Here is a 19,703-nt window from a genome sequence, read left to right on the forward strand (position 1 = left end):
CCTCCATTTAATGACTTCATTAGGAAGCATAGGAACAGAGGGATCGCTACGTAAAACACTTTATTTAACAGCCCTCACAACATGTGACCATGATGGATATAGACTCCACTCTGGTCTTATCACAAGGAATACCTGTATTAACGTCCCCAAATGCTTAACTGGCAAGTTAGCGTAAACAAAGGTCAGCTACGGTCCACTCCATCACTCCCGACTCCTGGGGACACGGAGGGACTGCAGGTAAACAAGTGTCTGCAGTTTTCTTGGCAGCATTTACAGAAGTGGCTTAGCAGTACCTTTTTCTGCAGCTGTGAGAGAAAGAGAAAGCAGTCCAAAGAGAAACTAAACTAGACCTTTAACATACTGCCTTAACTAGATCAAATTACACTTTTTAAAATAAAAAGGCTGGAGTCACATTTAAGGGGAAAGTGGTGGTAGTGGGAAAAGAAATCGTTAATTTCTACTATGACTGTTTATTCTCCTGCCTCCACATATACAGGCAGCCATTTTCAAAACTTATTTTGGGTCCTTGCTGGGCTAGAGGGGCACTTACAAGGCAGGATTAGCAAAAGAGGAAAGACCGTGGAGAAGGGAAGGAAAATAAAACAAAATAGTACCTTTCAACCAGTATTCACAGAAGAAGGGCTGGCTGAAAAGCACGAAACCATGCAGCATGAGGCATCTTATAAATTTCAGGGGGGGAAACACTCCAGAATGTAAGTAGCACCATAGAAAAAGCCTGCCAAAGAGTAACCACAAGATGGCACTCAACCAACTTGGATATAGTACACACATCAGGAGCACTCCTAATAATCTTAGTGATTGAAGAGATATGTAGAGTAATGGGGAAAAGTAATCTGTCAGGCGTCCCACCCAAGTGGTTTAGGGCCTTACATGTTGAATCTGGCTCAATAGCCAGCTAACAATTGCTTCAGCAGAAATGGAACATATTCTTAACAAGATGCCGTACTCAACAACCTGTCTGCCACATTTTGCATCAGCTTCATCTTCTAAACTAAGCTATAAGTAGCCATGTGCAGAACACATTACAATGATGTAAACCTGAGATTAGGAGGGTGTGACTAGCACCAAAAGCAACTCTATAATATTTTAAGTCATATCATTTGTTTAAATTTCCTCTACTCTGACCTGGCAGATATTTCCAGGACTTCTGACAAACTTCTTTCCTATCATCAGCAATCTGAATTGTTTGGACTGAAGTTGCTGAGAATTCAGTCTCCTGTGTCTACAGGAAATTTATTTGCGAAACTAGAGTTTCCCTTACTTGCAAAGTGTATGGGAGGTTATTGAGCTACAAATTCTTCCTTTCCAATGCAACCCTTTATACTTTATATTCTTTCCCTGTTAACTAGAAAAAAAAAATACAACCACACCAACTACCAACAATGTATTTTAGGAGGAATGCAAGACAGTGTGCAAATTTAAATGAACTTTTACTGACACAAGCTCAACTCGAAAGAGTTCTTACACAGAAAAAAAATGGGAAAAGGTTATGTATTTCTTTTCCCGTCTGTTCTCTTTGCCTTAGTCAAAATTGCTAATTAGAGTTTTGTTAAACATAACTTGCACTCATGTTCTCTTAAAAATGACAGTTCCATTTAATTAAGTGGTAGACAACCTGTGCCCCTCTAAAAGTCATTACATTACAATTCCTAGCTTCTCTAGAAATTATGTTCATTGTAGTATTGTTTGCCCACAGATTACCTACATTAGATTTAGTTAGCACATTACAGTGCAAGTTCCTTGTTTAAGGAATCAGGACTGGGAATAGAAGCAGGCATACACACCATCTTCAATATATTGAATTTCTGGACGTGACTTTCTCTATGTTACTCTTAAACATATTAGCATTAGGCTGCCACAATAAAAACAGGTAAAATAAAAAAAAACTGGGGATAAGGATGGGGATGTGGGTTTTATCCTTTATTGTACTAAAATTTAAAATTGCTAAAATGCACTACAATTGCATCAAAGAAAAAGAAGAAATGGGAAAAGTGAAATGCAAGTCTATTTTCCATTTCCAGCCCTTAAATTTAGCTAACACATCTATGCCAAAGATTTTTTTAAGGTATCCATCCCTGTCATTAATCTACACAGCATTAACAATACACATGGTGCTTTACAGAATTTTGTTAAGAAAACAAATATGTCAACTTTATATGCAGAAAATTTCAGGATGATATTGATGGTCTTGTAGGTCATATAATCCAAATCATCCTTTATAAAGAACTAGCTGTTGCCAGATTGCCTCCTGCCTTGTCCTTCATCCGGACTCACAATACTTGGATATTTATTTATAGGGGGAAAATGTTAGGATTAAATGTAATTTCTAATATTGGATTTTCCCCCTTACCAGAGGGAGCCCCCTTGTGGAGTTCTGTGAAGCTGTTACCATGGCAACTACCATGGCAACTCCGCCACACTGTACAGTAGAAGCCATTTTAATGCAGTACAGTAAAGCCATTTAAAGACACAACAGGCTACATCTTAACAGAACACACACCCCAAGGGGTGCTAGGGGTGTATTACCCCTACAGTATTTGTATCCAGAGAGTAAGTTATCTGTGTATCAAGTTTGATTGAAATTGCTCGAGGCGTTCCAGAGTTATGCTGGAACATATACACATAGAACATATACACTCAGAGCTATGGGGGGGTGGGGGGTTGTGGATAGATATCCAAAATGCAAACGTTTCCATTTGACAGTTAATTTCGCTTCCCTTGAAGATCTCCAGCATATCCCACTGGAAGATAATTGGACCCACTGCTGAAGTGTTCTTTCTGTGTCTAGTTAAAGCATAAATAGGTATCATCTGTTGCTGTTTCTTTTTGCAGCAACAGAAATAGTCCCCACCAATTATACTGCTATCTCACAGAAAAAATAGCATATTTTCCACCATTTGAAATATAAAACAAATCATTGCTGAGTTTTTTAGCTTTGAAAAAGATGTACACATCAAGATAGTGAGTGGGAAACCGAGCTCACAAAAATTATGTCACTGCTCTGCCAACTGCAATCACTGTTCACAGAAAAACCATTTTCTGATTGTTAAGTAGCATCCTAAGTTTAAAAATTGGCAAGATACCGGGAGGTAATAATAAACCATCTCTTTTTATTTGAACCCTTTGTGATGTGCTGTCAGCTTCAGTAGATAATATTGAAAGATCTTGATAAGTAGGCTACTCTAGAATGATTTATTTACTTTTGAAAATGTATCTATCCTCTTCAATAGTCAACCCACATTCTCCAAATGACTCACAAAAGAATGGAAAAATGAAAATATTGAAAGCAAAGCTAAGATCTGGAGGAAAAAACTTCTAGTCAATAAAGCTCGAGGGCTTAAAAGAATTAAATTAAAATTAAATTAGAAACATTTATAAAAGCCTTACATAGGATGACAAAACTATTTTGAGTGGCTTCTTTATAAACAAGGGATGAATAAGATGTATGCAACTATACAATATAGTTAAATTTGATTACAACAGCAATAAAATCAAAGGCCTCAAGGAAAAGGAGTAAAGTTGGATTCCTGTACATCTAAGATAATGAACCTATGGTTGAAAATCTAGATGTAAATTTCAATCACTGCCTACATTAGCTCCAGATACACCCACTGCTGTCACAAAGACCTAAATAGATTTTGATAATGCAAACTTTAATTGATTACAAGAATGTATAGATAGCATAAAAAGGCTGAAAATGAAAAGACTCTTGGTAGATAAAAGCATATACCATATTTTTGGAATAGAAGATGCACATTAATATTAACTTTTTTCAAGTTTATCTTAGAATGTTTTTGTTAAAGATCTATACCCTGTATTGGTTCTGGGAAGTCGGGGGGAGAAGGTTGGGTGGGGGCCTGGGGAGGAGGGAAGTAAATATTTGTAAAAGTTTCTTTTTTCAAAATTTTCATTAAAAAAAGATGCACATTCTCCCCCCCACCAAAAAAAGAGGGTGAAAATCTGGGTGCACCTTATACTCCAAATGTAGCCCCCACCCACCCATTCTGCGTGTTGCATTTTCGGGCAGCTCCAGACTGCAGGGATCCTCATTCGGATTTTGATAACAAGCAGCACAGATCTTTTTATCCATTTAAAACAAACCCTATCACCTACACACATTTAACTGGAGTGCGTAGGGTGAGGTGGGTGGATTATTTTAATGGGGGCAGAAGAGGGACTTGGCTGCTCAAAGAGGCTGGCCCAGCGCTGGTGCTGCTTGGGATCGTGGAAGCCCTCCACAGATTCACCTTCTCTTTCTTCCTGGCTAGATCCAATGCTTGAAATGCAATGCACTTTTTTGGCCTCCACACGCCCTGTTTTTGGAATTGCAGTGGATCTGGCCAGGAGGAAAGAAAAGGTGAATCTGCGTACGGGGGCACATGCTGCATGGCTCTGCAATGTGCATTGGGAAATGGGAAGGAATTTGCGGGTGGCAGCACCAGCCGCACGCCCCATTTTTGAAATCAGGAAGGAAAGTGCTTTTGGAACAGCAGTGCCACGATCCCCTCCCCGGGGGTGGGTAGGGGTGGGGTGGGGGATGATTTTATGTTAAGATAATTCTGTTATGTTTGACCCCAAAATAAGAACAAGTATAGTATGTGCGTGTGCAGGCCCAAATAGAGAAAAATATATTTTAACCATAACTAAGGCAAACCAATTTCTCAGCTAGAAATTCTGTAATGGGTGACTGGAGGGCAATAAGAACAGCGAATATGAATAACAACAAAACCAATAAACTTTGAAACAGGTAGCAAAATGGAAGTTATATGATTGAATTATATAATTTCAAATTTAAATGTATACTTTGCTTGTCAATTATCTTGTGCATGTTTTTGTTTCCATTATCCAGACCTGTCACTAGAAGACAAGAGATAGTTGACTTTTATCAGGTAATTATCACACTTTTCATTGTACCTCTACTTTGATACTTACATAAATTGGTACTGGTTACCCTAGATTTTCCCCCCCCCCCTGTTTTCTGTATTGCCAGCAGTTCTCCAGGCTTCAGAGAAGGGTCTGTATCTCCCAACATAACCTAGAAACCTATATATAGGCAAAGCATGTGCCTAGAGATGCACTACAGTCCCTCCCTTGAAAAAACTATTGTAGATTTTTTTTTCTATTTTTCATGAAGGTTAAAAATTGGGATCTGCAATAATTCTGAGGTATCCATTGAAGTTGTTGCCTTCTAACATACATAAAATGAGATTATTGAAGATGTAGCCAACATGTTTGTAAGGTGCCCAAACAAATCTAGGCAGGTTATTTTAAATATTAGTGATCCCCCCACCTGACTTAACGTTATTCCATTTTCGAGATTTCATAACAACCACCCTAAATGTTCTCCTCGTTTCCACCCTATCAGGAGAAAGAGAGACAAAAACATAGTTCCTAGAAATCTAATACTGAACACAGAATAAATAACTAAATAAACCAATTTAAAAAGTTCAAAGTGCATAATTATACTGTTTGATTCATACTTTTGCCCTATATCCAGATTCTCCTTGGCAAAAAGCTAGAATTGCAGATAAAAGGTGAGCCCAAAATACTAGTGCAATATTGACAAGGATTAACATTTGTTTGGCAGTAGTAAGCAGCTTAGACCTTTGCTCTAAAAATATCCACCCAATATTCTTAGACACTGGTATGCTTCTCCCACCCTCATGCTAAAGTATTTAATTTGCTTATAGGCTGTAAGTAGAATGGGTATGTAAAACTATCAGTCAACAAGGAATGGGGAAAGCATTACTACTAAACCATCTCTCTATAGATCAATAAGATGTAAACATATGAAAATAGCCCTGGTTTTTCAGCAACAAGACAAAAACAATTTCCAATCCAGCTATTAACTTTGCAATGATTAATTATTCAATTACTGTTGTTTAAATTTCTAACCAAGCTAAAGGCTGGCTAAATATATTCTGTGTTTCCATGATTGAATTGCGAGTTAGTTCCAGAATAGTAATTTAAAACTTGAGTGTCATTCAGAAACAGGCCCAAAAGCCTTCAAATGAGAATATTTTTCATTTTATTTTAAAATCAGTTTTTTCCCCACCATGGCTGAAGAAAAAGACCATGTCCAGTGAAAGCTCCAAAACCTGAAGAGAGAAGAATGATACTAGTGTTTTAGCAACAAGGCATATGTGAATGGGTGCACATGTATGCATGACTCCTGAGGTTTTTTTTCTGTATTGATTCTATAAACATTGCTTCAACTCACCTAATCTCAACGTTCAATCACTTCCCTTTTTCAATACTTGCTGGGAAATGATATGTACTTTGAAATTCTGCCAGAGGATATAGAATGAATTATGGAAATCAAGCTGAAACAGTTACATAATGCAACTACTTATTCTGTCCATGAAGTTGAATTTTCTGAGGTCAGAATCTGGATTGAGGAGAGGATCAGCAAATACAAAGAATGACAGAAAGATTTAAAGCCTGGAATGTAAGAGCAAATAGCTGCTCTTTGCCCAGAATACCAAGAGCAAATATCCAGTTTTCTAAGAAAGGTCTACTGAAATCAGTAGATTTTAGCTTGTTAGTGACTAATGTTTGTTTATTTAAATAAAGTGGGCTTGAATTCAATTTACAATATAGGACAGAAGTGATGCAAAGCATGATTTTTGAAAATAACTAAAAACTCAACCACAAAAAAAAAAGAAAGCCCAAAATCTCCACTGCCATTTAAGTGATTATCAGAAAATAAAATTATTTTTATGACCTTACAAGAAGCCATAAGGGTGGAGGCTATATTTAATCCTAGGGGATAAGTCAGGGCCACTACTTAGAATGCCAGCCATTTCTTTGGGATGGAATTTTAAGCATCCTTTCCCACCGGTTAAACAGAATTTAATCAAACTGGATGATCTTGAAGATGAATTGACACCAAGTCATATATAGTTTTAAAGACTGATCTCAGTAATTTCAATTGGACTTAAAAGCCTATCAATCACCAATATCATAAAACAGCACAGATGCTATGCTGCTAAAGAATTTCACTCTGGTCATCAGCCAGAATTTTGAATTAAATACAGATTTGGGGTGGTTTTTTTTTAAAGACAACCCCACACAGAGGATAAACAGTCCATGTTTCACAGTCCTAATTGGAATTAGAGATTTCCAAGATCTTGCAAAAAACTAGCAGTTACCTCAGTCAGGAATATCTCAGAAGCAGCAGGAAGAAGGCAAAGGTCAGTTAGGGGACAGACAATATATAGGGGCAGTGGAGTGTGTTGGAAGAAAAAGTTTTGGTTCGTTCTTTTCCAGCCAGGATTATGAGATTGGTGCGACGAACAGAATGAGAGAGCAAGAAACAAGCTGCTGGGAAAGGAACGTCTTTTATTTCAGACTTTACCTGACCTGGAACCCTACAGCATGGGGTTCCAGGTCAGATATTGGAATATGTGGTAGTGAGCTGGAAGCCCCTAAGCTTGGTGTGGTTCCGTATGGTTTGTGGTCTTGAGGCCAGGTTGTCAAAATGTCCTTTACAGACTTGTCTTCTGCTAAGCAGACATCTGTTGTATTTAGAATTACTCATGGCAAATATTCCGATATTCCCCAGCATGAACTATAAAATAAATATGAGATACATTTTAATCATGTTCTTCCACCTGGCCCTCGCAGTCCCTTCCATAGTCCCTTGTTATGTCAAAAAGAATCTCTCTTAACTCCCACTCGTCTGTTTTGAGACCTTTCCTTAGTCACAAGGGTGGAACTCTTCATGTCAGTTGTGGCTCGATATTGTGATAAAGGATGGCCGGTTTGAAGTGAGTCCAATGATTCCAGACGTCTCTTTCCACAATACTCACGGCTATGTGGGTGGTTAGAATAATCTAGAAGGTTCCATTCCACTTGGGCTGCACTGTTGATTTCTGGGTGAATGATCTTATCCAGATCCAGTCTCCAGGCTCAAAGGGCTTCTTCCAGCAGTAGCGTCTGGGTTAAAGTGCTGTGTTTCCACAAGTTGCAGAGTCACTGGTGCAGGGCTGCAAGATATGAGGATAGAACTATATCCCCCTCCCCCTTCCAGGATCAGCAAGTGTGGATCTAAATCTTTTAGGGTGTTGGGGAATGGCAGCCAAAAAGGAGTTCAAACAGGTAGACACCTAGGTCACGGGGGATCTGGTCCTCGGGTGGAAAATGGTTATGGGAAGGGTTTGGGACCATGATAGGCAGGTCTCTTGACAGAGCTTGCCCAATAGGATCTACACACACCCGCCCACACACAATGATGAACAGTGGTAAGGGGTTTGAAGGTTTTCCTCCCTTAGGTATAGTCTTCCTAGAGGAGGTATTGTTGGCTTGGCGCATTTGGCAGGCCTCAGATATACAAGTGGCCTCATAGGGCATACAAATTCATCTGATGACATCTACCATGGTCCTTTGACTGCAGCTGCTGCTACATGAGCCACAGCAGGCAGTGAGGGGCTCTTGGTCTATGGTCCAGGACTTGCCAAAACCCATCCTCAAAACTGGTCTCAAATTTCTCCTCCCAAGTCTCTGCTTTCACCTCTTCAAGAAAGTTTTGATAAGAGGTCCTCACACCAACCTTTAAGGTTGGGAGAATAGTGTGGTTGGCTGCGGATTGGGTAGCAACCCTTGTACTGGTTGCCTTTTGTGATCCAGAAGTCATCCTTTTGTGGGCCTTGCAGTGTATGACAGCTTCCCCTAAGCCCGTGATGGCGAACCTTTGGCATGAGTGCCATATCTGCCGGCATGTCAGCTGTTATCTCCATTGCACATGCATGTGGAAGCCAGTTGATTTTTGGCCTTCCAGAGGGCCAGGGGAGGCAATTTTCGCCCTCCCCAAGCTCCAGAAAAGCCTCCAGAGCCCTCAGCGGAAATACCAAGTTCAGTTTGGAGGCAAGCAGTGTGGTGTGGGTGGTTATGTACACATGCGCATGTGGGGGCGCACTTCACCTTATGGGTGCCAGCACACATGCACACATATTTGGCATCCACCAATAAAAAGGTTAGCTATCACTGCCCTAAGCAATAGTATGAGCCCCTTCCATAATTTCCTGTTGATTTTCAGACCAAAAAGGTCTGGGAGGACTTCTGCTTTCTTTTAGCAATAGTACTGATCCCTCTTACCTAGGATAGGACTTTGCTCAGAGACTTTTGACAGGACTCCAGCAAAAGGACACTCTTTCCTTACCTTTCATTCACTCAGTCCTTTCTCCCTGAAGAAGGTGCAACACCCGGTGGGAGAAGCCAACGTCGCGACAATACAACGTGCGGTCTCGACAGTCCAAGACCGCTGTTGACACTTTTCCCACTGGATGGTCCAGTTGGACCTAAACCGTCCCATAGAGACGGTGAACAGGAAGACAAAGCCTTGCTGGTCTCAGGGACATCACAAAGTCCCTGATTGACTCAAGGGAAGTGCTTCAAGCTGGCGGCAAACAGGCAGCCTTAGGCTGACGAAATTGGAGATGGCTCCGGAAGGAAGGAAGTGAAAGTGAGTCCATCTGGTGAGTTTCTTTTTCTATTCTGAGAAAGATTGCCCAAAGAAACTTTTTTTAAAGATAAATTAGTCCTTTAGATAAAAGAATAAAGCAGCAAATTTAATTTTTATTGAACTGCCTTGGAAAGTTTTTGTTTTTTTCTTTGTAATGATATTTTGTGGATTGAAGTGACCGTAATGTTTCCTGTTTTTCCTCTTAAAGTGAATGGATTGATTTTTGCCCCTCTATTCTTTGTCACTTTATTTTTTCACTTGAACTAAAACCTTCTTTTTTATTTTAACAATTCTTCCTACCATTTGTTATTAAATTCCATTAAAGACAATTAAAGAACTTTGTTTTCCATAAGCTTGAGACAAGTATGAAAAAGTGGAATCTGCCACTCGGAAGTCAGAGTCTACAGTTTTTTTGAAACAATGTATCTTTTGTTCTTTCTTCTTTGATCTCACTGACTTTGTAACTAAAGGGTTTGCAACTTGCTTACAAAATCTGATAAAGAGCCAAGGGCACAAATTGTTTTCGCAGGTGCTTTTGAAAAATATTTTGGCAAGGGAAGGAAAAGGAAAGAAAAAAATAGAACCCTTCTTCTTTGAAGAGTACAAAAGAACTTGTGCTTAAGTGAACTTACATACATATATACATACAGACATACATACACACACACACATATATATATACATACACATACATACATACACACGCACGCACACACACACACACACACACACACAAAAGTGGCTTGGAAGGCTAGAGTGGCAGTGGCTATCAGATTCCTTTTTTCTTTTTCTCTCCTTTTTTTGGAAAAATGGATCAATATGGAGATAAGGAAACCTTAAAATTTTGAAATATCCTGGCTGGAATTCAAAATATATTGGAAGGATTTGGGAGATTTGAGAAGAAGTTGGATAGACTATTGTCTCTCACAGCAAAAGATGATGGGGTTGGAGCCCCCAAAATTAAAGAAGAGAATGAAAATATAGAAGATAATGACAAGACAATAAATAAACTTATTAATGGAGCAAACATGGAATGGAAAAAAGGGAAGATGGGAAAGTGAATTTGACAATTTGGAGCTTTATCCCAGATTTCAAGATACAGGAGGAAAAAAAAGGGTGATAATGATGGAGTTAAGAAGAGAAACCTTTTCAGAAATAAGTCTGACAACCAAAGACAAGCTAATTTCAATAACAATTCAAAGGCAACGAGATTATCTGAGAGATCTTTCAAGCAATAAAGTGCGGAGAGAAGTTTATAAAAACTTTTATAAAGGAGTTAAAAAGAGAATTGACACAACAACTGGCAAGAGAGATAAGACTGTTTTGCCACTGGAAAGATACAGGTTGATAATGAAAGTTGATGATAAAAAGTTAGTTAATTTTTGGTGATTAATATGTAGGAATTTCAGTATTTTTGTAGATTGTTTTAGATTGTTATTAAATGTTTATTCATTAACATATAATTAACCATGATAACAATAATGAAATGATAACCTTAACTAGTAAAAGTAACTTGAATATAAATTGTAAATTGGACTTGGGGAAAAGACCTATAAATTTTATTAATAATTTTTTGTTTAGATCTTGTTATAAAAGTGTAATTTCTTTTGGGTCTGATGAGAGGAGATGTGATATAAATAGTAAATAATTTTTAGCTAACTACAACAATAACAAGGAAATGTTAATGGATAATGTTTAATGATATATACATGTATTGGTGAAAGCAAATTGGATACAAGCTTTAAATAGTGAGTTGGGGGAAAGGGGGGGAAATGCTTAGATATCTTATTAATTGATTTTTTTCAGAATATGTTATAAAGGTGTAATGTTATTGGAGGTTTATTGAAATTGCAAATGAATGCCAGTAGGTGGTTGTGTCATTAAATACAAATTTCAGGTAAAAGCACGTTTAAATAATTGTAGTTAAATGAGAATTGATAGTAAAACACATAAAGATTTTTGATTTAAAATGTACAATTCAATATGAATGAAGTATAAGTAATGATTGTGGAAGAAACGCACAAAATGTATTTGTAACCAATCAACACGCTTTCTACAAGATGTAATGAAGGATGATTCTTTTTTTGTGTTTTTGTTCAATTAAAACAATAAAAAACTTTTTTTTAAAAAAGAAGGTCCCACATCCTGGCCAAACCCTCTTGCTTTCCAGAGACTGTTGATCACCCTCCAGTGGGACTAGCAACAGGCCTGGGTGCGGCTAGGAATGGCACAGAGGATGTAGAATCCAGCTGTGACTGGGAGGGGGGACCATCTACTCACTCACACAAACATCCCTTATTCCCCTGGGGTTTTCCACAAGATTTAAATTTAGTGGTACTCACCTCCTTCCCAAGCAGCTATTGAGCACAAGACTCAAAATAAACTCCCTTTATTACCCTTTGCCATCTGGGCAGGATCCGGGAAGCTCACCCACAGATGAAAGTGGTCTGTTGCTGGCCAGGTGGTGACTTACCCGGGCCCGGTCCATTGACTAGGTTAGCTGGGAGTCTTGCCATGGTTGCCAAATTGCTGGAAGAAAAAGGTCCAGTTTGTTCTTTTCTAGGCTGGATGATATCAGTACAATGAACGGAATGAGAAACCAAGAAGCAAGCTTCTGGGAAAGGAGGTGCTTTATTTCAGAAGATACTGTACTGTAGATACTGTAGCAGATACTGTAGCAACAACAGCACTAGGTTCCGGGTCAGCTAGCCCTTTGTTCTGGTAAGTGGACAGACTTTTATATAGTTTTGGGACTCTGTGATTGAGATTTCTGGGCTTGTTGGGCAATAGGCTTCAAGTGTGCATCTTTGGATATTCTAATTGTTTTTATTGTGGCTGGAAGGTCATGCCCGGGCCTTGAGCCGAGGTGGCGCAGTGGTTAAATGCAGCACTGCAGGCTACTTCAGCTGACTGCAGTTCTGCAGTTCAGCTGTTCAAATCTCACCGTCTCAGGGTTGACTCAGCCTTCCATCCTTCCGAGGTGGGTAAAATGAGGAGCCGGATTGTTGTTGGGGGCAATATGCTGACTCTGTAAACCGCTTAGAGGGCTGAAAGACCTATGAAGCGGTATATAAGTCTAACTGCTATTGCTATTGAGGTCAGGTGGGTGGATGTTTTTAGATATTTAATCTACCAAGTTTCGGCTGTAATGGCTGTAGCAGGCAGTGCTTTGCTTATGAATAGGTTGCAGCCAGGATCACTTTTGTTTATGAATGGAGCGGTCCAGCTACTAAGTTTCCATTCATAAAGCATGTTCTGCCTTTATGAATAGATACAAAGTTTCCTATTCACGGGCACTTTTGCTTATTGCTGCTCAGGGCGATTTCATATTAGTGGGATCATGAGAGTTGGCTCTTGTTAAGGGGAGGGGGGCTTTCTTCCTACTTTGGGAAAAGTGGGGGAATGGGAGTTCTCCAGTTATTTTCTCCTTGGGGAGGGCTGTCTTCCTACAAGTGCAAGGTGGCCCAAAGGGCAAAGATGAAAGAAAGAGGCAGTAGGAACAAGGGCAATGCACGCTGTAGTCATAAATACGGGCAAGTTGTCAAAAATCTTAATTTTAATTGCATGACTGTGAGGGGCATTGCAATTGCTGTAGTTTCAAGGACTTGTCTTAACTGCCATTTGTCCAGCACTGTTGTAATTTCAAATAGTTGTTGAATGATTAGTTCTTAAGTGAGGACTACCTGAACATTATTGTGTGTTGATAAGCAATCTGGGAAAAGATTTCTTGACCATGGCCTCCACCTACTGCCCATAAACTTTAGTTTTTTTTTTCTTTTTAACTGTAAAAGACCAAAATATTTCTGGAGTCAGAGATCCTTTAAACAACAAAAATGATTACAATGATAATTAACCTGCCAAAGTGCAAGCATGTTTTATCAGAGGAAGCGCCACTCCAACCAAAGTAAATATAGAAGCTGAGATAGAATCAGATTATTTTCCTCTTATGAATCCATCTTACTGGGATTCAATTTAAGATTGCTTTATTTCTTCTAATCTCTCATAGCCTCCAGACACAAAATAAGAACTTCTTCTAGTCCAACCCCCTGCTCAAGCATAAGATCCTATGCCATTTCAGACGAGTGACTGTTTAGTTTTTTCTTAAAAACCTCCAGTGAGGTTCAGAATTTCTGAAGGCAAGCTGTTCCACTGGTTAATTTGTTGTCATGAAGAGGAGGGGACTCAACATATTTTACAAAGCATCAGAGGCAGGACAAGAAACAATGGATGGAAACTAATCAGGGGGTTGGAAGAAGACCTCCAAGGTCCCTTCCAACTGTTCTTCTCTTCTCTTCTCTCTTCTAGGAGAGAAGCAACCTGGAATTAAAGATAAACTTCCTAACAATGAGGACAATTAACCAATGAACAGTTTGCCATCAGAAGTTGTAGGTGTTTCATTACTGGAATTTTTAAAGAAGGGACTGGACAGCCACTTGTTTGAAATGACATAGGATCTCCTGATTGAACAGGGAGGTGGACTAGAAGATCCTCTTCCAGCTCTATTCTGATTGATTGATTCTGCAGTTCAGCCTGACATATCAATGTATTGTACTGATGATACCTCATCCCAGGTGATCTCAACAAGAGGTTTCATAAAGTTATTAAGTAACATGAGGGAGAGAGATGAGCCCTAGAGCAATCATGGGCTCAACTCCTCCTGCTCTTAAAACTACTGACTGTAAGCACAACTCTGGAAGAAATAGAATCATAGGGCTTCTTCCAGTTCAACCCCTACCTTGAGTCTTCATACCAACATATAAATGGTTTCCCAATCTTTTATTGAAACCCTCCAGTGACTGAGTACCCACAACTTCAGGAAGCAAGTTATTCTACTGCTTAATAGTTCATAGTGTCAAGAAACTCCTTATTTCCACGTTGATCTTCTTTCCACCCATTGCTTCTTGTTCTACTCTCAAGTGCTGTGGAAAATAAACAGATGCCCCTCTTCCCTCTGGTAGCCATTCAAGTATTTGAAGGTTGCTATCATGTCTTCCCTCAGTCTTCTCAGCTAAACATACTTAAGTTTCTAGTCTAGAATGACTTAAGTTTTAGTCATTCTTCATGGGATTTAGTCTCCAGATCCTTTATCATCTTTGTTGCTCTTCTCTGCCTCTGCCTTTTTGCATTGTGGTGACCAGAACTGGACATAGTATTCCAAATGTGGTTTCACCAGTGTGGTGTGGAATGATGCTGTCATTTCCCATGATCTTGATGTTATCCTTCTATGATACAGGACTATGTTAGCCTTTTCTGTAGATGCAACGTATTTGTTCATTCAAACCTAAGATGTGATCAATCAGAACCTAGATGCCTCTTACAGGCAATATTGTTGAACCAGGCATTACCTATCATGTACCTGTGTATCTGGTTTTTCTACCTAAATGCAGGCCTTTACTTTTCTCACCTTGGGTTTGCATGTTGACAGTAAGGCCCAATGCTCAAATTTGTCTATATCTTCCTGAAAATGTAGACTATCTTGTGACAGCAATCCCCCCCCACCAGCTTTTGCATCATCCACAAACTTGACGAGCACCCTTCAATCATCTCATCTATCTTAGGTCATTTGTGAAGATGCTTAAAAGCATTGGGCCCAGGACAGAACATTGAGGTGCCTCACTTCATGCTTTCCTCCATTCAGATGTAGTTCTATTGAGGACTACATATTAATTATGGTTAGTTAGACAACTGCAGATTCATGTGGTAGTGTTACTGTCTATCCTACATTATTCTATGTTACAAAAAAGTACATTTGGTCTATTTTTCAAATGCCTTACTGAAATCTAATTATACTTTATCACAACAATTACTTGGTCTACTAATTTAGTCACTTTATCATATAAGGCTGTAAGATTTGTCTGGTGTGACTTGTTTTTAACAAACCTATGTTGGCTTCTATTGATCACCTATGTTCATTTTTAGGTGTTCACAAATCTTGAATAGAACCATATAAAATGTGGCTCCCTAACTCCAATAATTGCAGATGATCCACGATAATACCATAGTTTATGTGGTATGAAACAGGAACGGTGCAGTCTGCCCATCCTGGTCCCAAGGTAGGTCCTTCAGCTGACTGCAGTTCTGCAGTTTGGCTGTTCAAATCTCACCGGCTCAGGGTTGACTCAGCCTTCCATCCTTCCGAGGTGGGTAAAATGAGGACCCAGATTGTTGGGGGCAATATGCTGACTCTGTAAACCACTTAGAGAGGGCTGAAAGCCCTATGAAGCGGTATATAAGTCGAACTGCTATCTACAAGAGCAATCAATGCAGTTCTTGGAACCAAATCCCGTTCTAAACTTATCCAGAAGGGATAAGTTTTATTTAGGCTCCTCTGTAGCTGGAGTCCCACCGTCTTATCTAACATCTCTCCCAAAGCAAAAGGTTGGAGTCCAAAACAACTGCATTTTGATATATTCAGAAATAATCAACTTCCTTCAAAAAGTCTGACACCTCTCTTCCACCACAAAGTGAAACATTCATTGTAAGACTGAGAGACCGATGCTGGGGAATAGTGTTGCATGACAAAACAAAACATGACAATATATAGTCATAATACAAGTTTAACCAAATTTAAATAAGAATATCTCCCAGATATACATCATGTTACACAGCAAAGCGGATTTAGACATCTGGCATGTGGTTTCTAGGAAAAGAGTCAAGAAACTAATTAAAAATAACAGATGAAATTATTTAAACAGATATAAGCAAAAATTCCCAGTGCTTAATATTGCATATCAAAAGCATAGCATAAATATTTAAGTAATGATTAATGGTTTGAGAAAAAGAATGGACTAGGAGACTGTCACCAAATTTTCCATCATAATTTTTTACTTGTGTTCTCTTTTTCGTTCTGCTTTTGTCTTTTTATTCCTCATTCTTTCTATTCCTTTAAGCTACGCAATATAATTTTTTTAAAATCACCTCATAAATCCAACCAAACATATTGCTATAGCCAAGTAGAGTGTTCTACAGAGAGCCTTATCTACTTCCACAGACCCCCTACAATTTCAAATGCATCCCCTTGGCTTTGTGGGGTATTGCCCGAATCATCTTGTTGCACTGTATGCCTTAGATGTCAGCCCTAAGGCATACAGCTTGAAATCTTGTAGCTCAGAGGTCTCCAGTATCAGATTAGCTGTGAGAATCAGGAACCCAGGCATGGAGACTGGTCAATATCTCAATAGTAGATGAGCTATACCGTATTATCCTTTAGGAGAAGAAATTAGTGAATTTTTCTTATTCGTGTTGGGAAAAAATCGCCCTGTTTTTTCATTCTGTCTTCAATGAACTATGCAACCTACCTTCTTCCAGTACAGCCTGCCAACTGTTTCAATGAAACCACCAATATATCCTGTTTAGTCTTCTAACTAAGCTAAAGTAAGCCAAAGCCAAAACTTGACCTTTCTTCTTGGCTGTTTATTTGCCCCATTTAACTCTTTCCTATTCTAGATGATTGTAATTCCATAGTATCACAATGGCCATGTCTGTCTCCATAACACTGCATATACCTGATACTTCAACTACATCAATATATCTATCATTGGTGTACAACTTTGGTGTAGCTACTGCAATTACACCAAAGTGATACATCAATGGAGAGATTCAATAGGAGAACATTCTTGATCTACCATAACTATGATATTGCCAGCTATGCTGGAGAAACAATGAAGCATTCTAATAATCTAATTTTCTTCTTTTGATTTTAAAACAATAAATTATCAAACAAAAGTGCCACTGATTATATTTGATCAACTCAGAACTGGTTCTGATTTAGACCAGAACAAGGCTATATGAAAAAACAATAAACTAACAATGTTTACTGTTAAATGCTTCAGCTTTGTCTCTTTCCTGGGATGTCATGTCAAACTCCTAAAAATATATATTACCTGTGATTCCCTCTTTGCAGTGTTCAGTTTGTACTGTATTCCTTATTCTATCAGATCAATATGAACTTCACGACTTTAGTCCAGTTCACATTGAGTGCCATCATACTGAAGGATTGTATTTCCTCTGATTTTATTATTTCAGACTGCAGGTGGAGGTTACATTTTTGGATGCTACTCTACACAGAATAAATCTTACAAGTAAGAAATTATCACATAGGGAAGTTCTTGGCCATTCTATTTCTTGTTCTGTTAAGTTTCCTACTTGAAAGGAAAGCTTGGGTTTTGCATTTGATTTTAAAATGCATTCAGAAATGTGAACTCCCACCTGTACTCTGAAGTGGCACAGTCCATTCTACTGTCTCATTCCCACTGCATTTTGCCTTGTGTGTAGACCAATCCTGAAATCACCAAGGAAGATTATTATATAAGCATCCTGGGCAATATTTTCCATTGTTGAACTTGATCATGTAGATCATGATGGCTGCAACAAAATTAATTTTATATCAGTACATTCCAGAATAATATAAAGTGTAAACGCAGAAATATGCACAACATACATATATTATTGCTAGATTTGTATCTATCCTTCATTCAAAATCTCAAGATAGGATATGATGTAGCCATTTTTTCCCATATCGATCTTCTTGGGGATTAGGCTTGCTGAAAAAAAAAGATTTGCTCAAAATCACTATAATGGAAATGTAAAAAATCACTATGATGGAACTTGCCTAATCATAGTTCAGTACCTTAAATACTGTACCGTTACGACTCTATAGTTTACTATACAACCGTATATGAAATAACTACAATGCCTACAAAATTGTCCAAGAGTAAGGAAATTTTCTTTTAACTCCAATAATAGGTGTAACTGAGCTAGGAAAAATCCATGAGTGTTCTCAGTCAATAGTCCATCCTAACAAATTACATCTAAAGGATTTCTAGCAGATGTCAATTCTCCCATGTTTACTTCAGAAATCATACAGAATGGCAATTTGGTAAAAATTAAAAGGTCAATTAGTTGAACTTCATGTCAAAAAAACCCTTCTACCTCTGAATGTTAACAACTAATCTTAGATAAGATCAATCAATCAATCGATCTTTTGATTGATTAGACAGGATTGCACTGTTCCAATGTGGAGGTTCTCTGAAATCTATAACAACTGAAAAAAGCTGATGCTATAGAGTAGACTTGTCAATGAAAGACATTATCTCAATTATCTATGTACAATGATTAGGTTTACCATTATGCATTTCATGTAACTTTGCCTTGAAAGATGATTTGGAGCCACCCAATTAGACCAACTAGATATCTAGATCACATAACACTAATACTACATTTCTAACTCCAATGTAAAGGTTTGAAGTTGTAAAACTTCCAATAATTTTGAACTATAAATATTTTGTGCTGCCCACATCTGCCTTTCTCCACCAAAGGTGGTTGAATACAGAAACAAGTACAGTATCTCCCCAAACAGAAAGCATTGAAGATCCATTTATTTTTTATTGCCTTCTTCATTGTGATTTCTGAAAATCAATTATGTCAGTTATGTTTTAAATATTAAAACTCTCTTGGTTAAATATTATTGTTGGGTTGCATTGCTGATGATCATTGTTTATCAATGAAGTTGGTTTTAAAAGGGCTTTTGATCTTAATGGCATTCGATAAATAAATAAGCAAGCAAGCATTTACCAATGTACAAATCTACCATACTTGGAGAACATAGAAAGTATTTGAAGAATAAACAGATCCAAATTTATAGGCAAAAGTTTAGAGTGTATCTATACAATATATCGATGGTCAAGTACATTTCCTATGTTTAAAAGCAGGCAGCTGCAGAAGAATTCCTCATGGGTCTCCCCAAAAATGGTGCTTTAGAAAGCACTTTAGTGCTAAGTACTTTGGGAGATTTGGGGCTCAAAGCAGTATAAGCATAAGTAGATCAAGCAAGGGCTAATTACTTCACAGAATGAAATTTAGTCCCAATCTGTGCTATGGTTTAGACATTCGAAGTTTTGCAATACAAAATGGATTTGTGTCTTTTTCACTACACCTAATTTATTTCAAATAGTTTTCAGCTTGCTGCAGGACACCTCAAACAAATTAATTCAATCTGTGAGTGATATGAATGCATTAAAAGGGTAGGACAAAATTCAAAATAAATAATGTATGCAGATTAACTAATATTTGTGAAAGAACACGTTTCTACTTTTATAGTTGACAGAATACAACTTACGAGGAAAAGACACAAGGAACCAAAATAAGGTTCTAAATGGGATTGAGATGTTTTGTCATTTTGAATCGAAATGCACCTATTTAAAAAAACTCAACAAGTAGA

At 38.2% G+C, this 19,703-nt stretch overlaps 1 protein-coding gene across 8 annotated transcripts in view; it reads right to left on the reverse strand.

Annotated features, from left to right (window-relative positions):
• The window catches only part of HDAC5 (histone deacetylase 5), a 160,940-nt gene that overhangs the window by 100,763 nt on the left and 40,474 nt on the right, over positions 1-19,703 (reverse strand). For 4 of the 8 annotated variants that reach the window (XM_032238117.1, XM_032238114.1, XM_032238118.1 and 1 more), the window contains one exon: positions 17,693-17,765. The exons of 3 other annotated variants lie outside the window; for them this stretch is intronic. In XM_032238117.1, coding sequence (XP_032094008.1) covers positions 17,693-17,765 — 73 coding nt within the window. Of the gene's footprint in view, positions 1-17,692; positions 17,849-19,703 lie in introns of all 8 variants that reach the window. One more of the 8 variants, XM_032238122.1, reaches the window with a different exon arrangement.

This window comes from Thamnophis elegans, chromosome Z (genome assembly GCF_009769535.1).
Source record: "Thamnophis elegans isolate rThaEle1 chromosome Z, rThaEle1.pri, whole genome shotgun sequence".
Lineage (NCBI taxonomy): Eukaryota > Metazoa > Chordata > Lepidosauria > Squamata > Colubridae > Thamnophis > Thamnophis elegans.